This window comes from Juglans regia, chromosome 1, assembly GCF_001411555.2.
Source record: "Juglans regia cultivar Chandler chromosome 1, Walnut 2.0, whole genome shotgun sequence".
NCBI classification, from domain to species: Eukaryota; Viridiplantae; Streptophyta; class Magnoliopsida; order Fagales; family Juglandaceae; genus Juglans; species Juglans regia.
Window position 1 is genome coordinate 41,621,267 of NC_049901.1, and position 4,722 is coordinate 41,625,988.

The 4,722-nt window shown below is 34.9% G+C and overlaps 1 protein-coding gene across 1 annotated transcript; it reads right to left on the minus strand.

The window, feature by feature from the left end:
• Positions 1–2,941: 2,941 nt before the first annotated feature.
• On the minus strand, positions 2,942–4,431 carry LOC108990998. The gene has a single exon (XM_018965141.2). It carries the CDS (start codon positions 4,211–4,213, stop codon positions 3,155–3,157), a length of 1,059 nt encoding a protein of 352 aa, XP_018820686.2. The 5' UTR covers positions 4,214–4,431; the 3' UTR covers positions 2,942–3,154.
• Between the last annotated feature and the right edge of the window lie 291 nt (positions 4,432–4,722).

Below are 4,722 nucleotides of genomic sequence, written 5' to 3' on the forward strand. Positions count from 1 at the left end.
AAAAAATTTTACATTTTGAAGATCTTTTAACTATTTTACATATAAATATAAAAAATAATATTACTAATCATCTCAATTCGCATTATTCTCTCATCAGAATTTCTCATTAGATATGATAACTTGGCATCATTCTCGTTAGCTAGGGATCCTTATCTTAGTCATTTTCAGAGAGATTATATATATTACTTGGGAAGGTCTTCTCTTCTATTTTGGTGAAATTTAGTTGAATTCCAACCTACCTATATATATATATATATATATATATATATTCTAAGTACGCTTATGATCATCCTGTGATTAGAAAGTTTAACAATTTCAATAACAAAATACAACTAATTTCCATATCCAATTATTTCTCTTATATATTTTATGACATGCAGAACTAATTCCCCAATTCGAATCCCCTTCACTGATCTTCTAAAATTATTATCCTCATCTCTCCTTATTATTATTATTATTATTATTATTATTATTATTATCCTTTACTGATCGATGGATAGTGTTTACAAGTGAAAACTCCATGCATTAATCCTGCCAATTTGGACGGCAATGCTTCAGTTTTTCAGTTATATTATATTTTAGATTTCTAAATTCGAATAATCTGCGGGATATATTTTTTTTAAGTGATCTCGATCATTACTATTAAATTCATGTGATAAGCACGAGAAGTAATTGATTCCAAATGATCAATAGATTAACTTTGGAATAAAATTGGTATTTTTTATTTTATTTTTGTAAACATCTTGATTGATCAAGATATTGAAGGAAACTATTATTGAATAAAATAATATTTTTTTCAAATTTGATTTTACTTTTTGGTTTTGATTTGATGTATCTAAAATTTGAAAAAATTATATTTTATAAAAAAATAGCAGACAAATTATAGATGAGTTGTTAGTATATCACTACTCATTAAAGGAAATTTGAACCCGACCATGTCGACCATGCATGGCACCACCAAATGGATGCATATAAAGCATTTTTAACGTACTATTATATCAAGTCACAATTTATGAATTTATTTTTATGAATTCTCCTTATTTCTAATAGATATATACGGTGGTGGGACATTGGTCTTGAGGCTTAGTTCGTAGAAACTGCAGTTTGCAGCAGCTAGCTAGCTTTAATGGCGTCTTTACATGAAAGTGAATTACCTGTCGACATAATTGCTTAATGGGGGAAATATTGAGAACTACATGTATACGTAATTTGACAATAACACATTAAATGTAGCAATCGATAAAGGTCCCCACCATCATATTCATTGGACTTGATCTTCTTTGAAAAGGCCATGCATGCAGTAGTACCTATGTACCATATTATTAGGTAACAACCATTAAATAAGACAAAATGGGACTTCTCAAGATTTGGATAATTACCCTAATCTTTGTCTTACATATTCATCACCTTTTGATTTGACCCTTTCTACCCTTAATTATATCCCATATTTCTCACATGAAATAGACCAATGATTTATGGCCGAATAAAGCCGATCAAACCTTGTTTTCATTGACATAAATAAATAAATTAATTTTACGTATAATTGTAAATTATGTAAACGCTGCGTAATCGTTTTGAAAAATAATATGATCTATTATTAAAAAATTAATTTTTTTCATGTAGATTCTATATTTTATTTACATTTTTCAAAACGATTAAGTGTCATTTACACAATTTACGATTATAAATATCTTTTTCTAAATATAGATATATATATATATATAAAGGTCACCAAATCGAGGAATATTAATGGAATAAGCGTGAGAGATTCGACTCTAACTCGATAATTATAGGACTTAATTTTATTTCAGTAACCTCGTTTGGACATGGGGAGGCACTGGTTTTGTGGTGTAGTTCTTGTAATCCCTTTTCGGGATAGGGCCTAAACTTTGAGTGGTTTGGGCTCGGGAGCAACATTTTCTTCTTCCTTCGTTTTCAGATACATGAGCTTTATGTGGTTTTGAGTCTCGACTCAGTTTCGCTAGAATTTGTGTTACTTGGCCCATTTCTTTTTTATCCATGAGGCCCAACCCTGTATTTTTGTTGGACCTTATTCCAGCCATCTTTGTATGTAAATGTAAACCTAAACCAACCATACTAAAATATATTACTTTGCGTTGTGAAAATAAAAAAGAGTTCGATTAGGTATAGTCATTTTTTTAGATTTTTTTATATATTTTATTGATGTAATTGATCAAAATAATTATTCTATATTAAACGAAAATGACATTGCAATCACATTAGTAGAATGCGCAAAACAATACGCAAAGATAACTGAACATAGAATATTTGAATAAAAAATAAAAAATAAATTCCTCACATGGCTTTATTTTTTCTTAGAAGCTTTAAGAGTTTGGTCCTAAAAGTTTTTTAAAAGTCAAATTAAATATGATAAATTCTATTTACAGTCCTGAGTGAGATATTATTTTAATTTAAATTTTTTTTTAAACATAACTGTATGGACTTGCATGAATAGTCTCCATTTGGGACTCTATGTAGACTAACTCATTAAATATATATCTTTCTTTAAAGAATATATCAACATTTAACCTTTTTTTTTTTTTAATTTTTCCTTCAGAGTCTCCACTTCATACATTTTTTCGCTCTCTCTCTAATGCTTTCTACTCATGAGTTTTCTCCATTTTTGATTGAGCTACTAATTTCAATACTTCTCCTTGATTTTCATTTGTCTTCCTTCTTCTCCACATCCACTATACTAAGTTCTCAGAGTATTATGTAATTTGTGATCTTTCACGACCATAGATGTACACCAGCAGTCGTGACCCGGTGAGTCGGTGACGGTCAGGCCAGAAGGCTGATGATCATGACATGAATCCCGAGTGGCCAGGATTGTCTCTGTGAGTCATTTCTAGACGTGATTCTTTGATATAAACGCACCATGCAGTAAACTATGCACACGCATGCAACACTGCAATTTCAGCAATTTAATTAAGCTTCATATATACCGAGAATGACATGCAACTACTAGAATGCTCACTGCAATCTGTTCATTTTATTAGATTCGGATGACAAAACCTGAACAGCGCACTCAAGGAAACATCTTCCTCAATAAACTGAGAGGGGAGACACAGAGGAAAAAGAAAGAAAGACTGTGATCCTAATACAGCTCTTAGCCTCCTAGTGTCATGGAGGTTCAAATTCCAGTAGGTGCTCGTGCTTCCCCACCAATCGATGCACAATTACTATAGAGCAATGGAGGGAAAAGTGGGTTGAAAGGAAACATCTGTGGCCAGCAAATGTCATTGACATCAGTGATGGCTCTGCAACAGGCAGTACCAATACCTCTAAACTGGCCCCTCGAAAGTGACCCATATATATCAGAAACGCAACCTTCTACGCTCGAAAGAGAGGACCAGCACCGCGCAATGTCTTGCCCAGACTGCCCTGCAGGTGACAGTCCTAGGAAAGGTAATGTCGATGGCCCTGGCGAAGAGTGCTTGGCTGCCATGTTCGGACCTATTCTTGTAGGTGAAGAACCAGCTGCACAAGAGTCTATAACCAATGAAGGGAAAAATGGGTTAAACGGGAACAGTTGAGTCCAGCAACTGTCACTAATCCGAGTAATGGCTTCGCAACATGCGGCGCCATAAGCACCAATTTCACCGGTAAAAAGCGAATTTAAAATCTCCACAAGACAACCTGGGACGTTTGCAAGAGAAGACCAGCACTGCCTCATAGCTCTATTTACAGGTTGCAAAGGTAAAAGCCCTGAAACAGATGGCTTTCTGGCCTGGACATGTTCAATTCGTTTAGGTGCTGGATCAACTGCTGCACCTCTAGCACAAGAGTTTCTGATCAATGTAGGGAAGACTGGATTGAAGGGAATAATCTTACTCCAGCAATTATCTGGAATCTCCATGATGGCCTTGCAACAAACTGGCCCTGTAATGCTGAATTGGCCATTGACAAGTGAGCCAGAAATTTCCTCTGGACATCCTGATATATTAGCAAGAGGTGACCAGCACTCTCTGGTCTGCCCCGGAAATGTCACCAGAGACGGGAGTAACCCAGATAGTGGTGGCAGCTGGGCTTGGCACGTCAGTACCCATACAACCAAGAATGCAAGAATGAGGAGCATTGGAGCAGTATTCTTTTGTGATTTCGGTGCCACGGTACTAATGGAAGTGGAAAAACCTGTGGTGTGAATACTGGTTTTGAGAGGGATGCAATGGGGGAATATTTCTTGTGGCATATGGCAGGGAGACTGAGAGAGGAATTTATAGTACTTCGGAGACAGGAAAACTGATGTTTTATGCTTCAAAGATCCATTTTATTTGGGTTAAGAGAAATGTTATTCTTCCATGTATTTTATCCCAAAACACGTCCAACTAAAGTATCACAATATTTCAATATAGTTTGTATTCTTTCAACAATCTAGTACGCCCATTGCTTGTACAAATTTCCACAACTCTTTGTGAATATATAACTTGCGGTGAAAACCTTATATAGAACTGTCGGAAAATCACTTAAAATCATGTTCATGCAAATGCAGATGTGCAACTGTTCTTGAACGAGGGAAGCCATGCGAGATCGTCGATCTGCATGTATGCATATACCATTTGAGAATCTTTGAGCCTGCAGCATAGAATATGAATTCATTCGAATTGGGATGGGGCTTAAAAGAGATCAGAAAGGGACCCGAAGATTACTTCTAACCAAATTTAGTTATTGATATTCAAGTGTAAGTTCATGTATCACTGC

What these genes read in the sequence shown, in the direction of transcription:
- LOC108990998 (XM_018965141.2), bottom strand. Translation starts at nt 4,213, where the DNA reads ATGCCACAAGAAATATTCCCCCATTGCATCCCTCTCAAAACCAGTATT.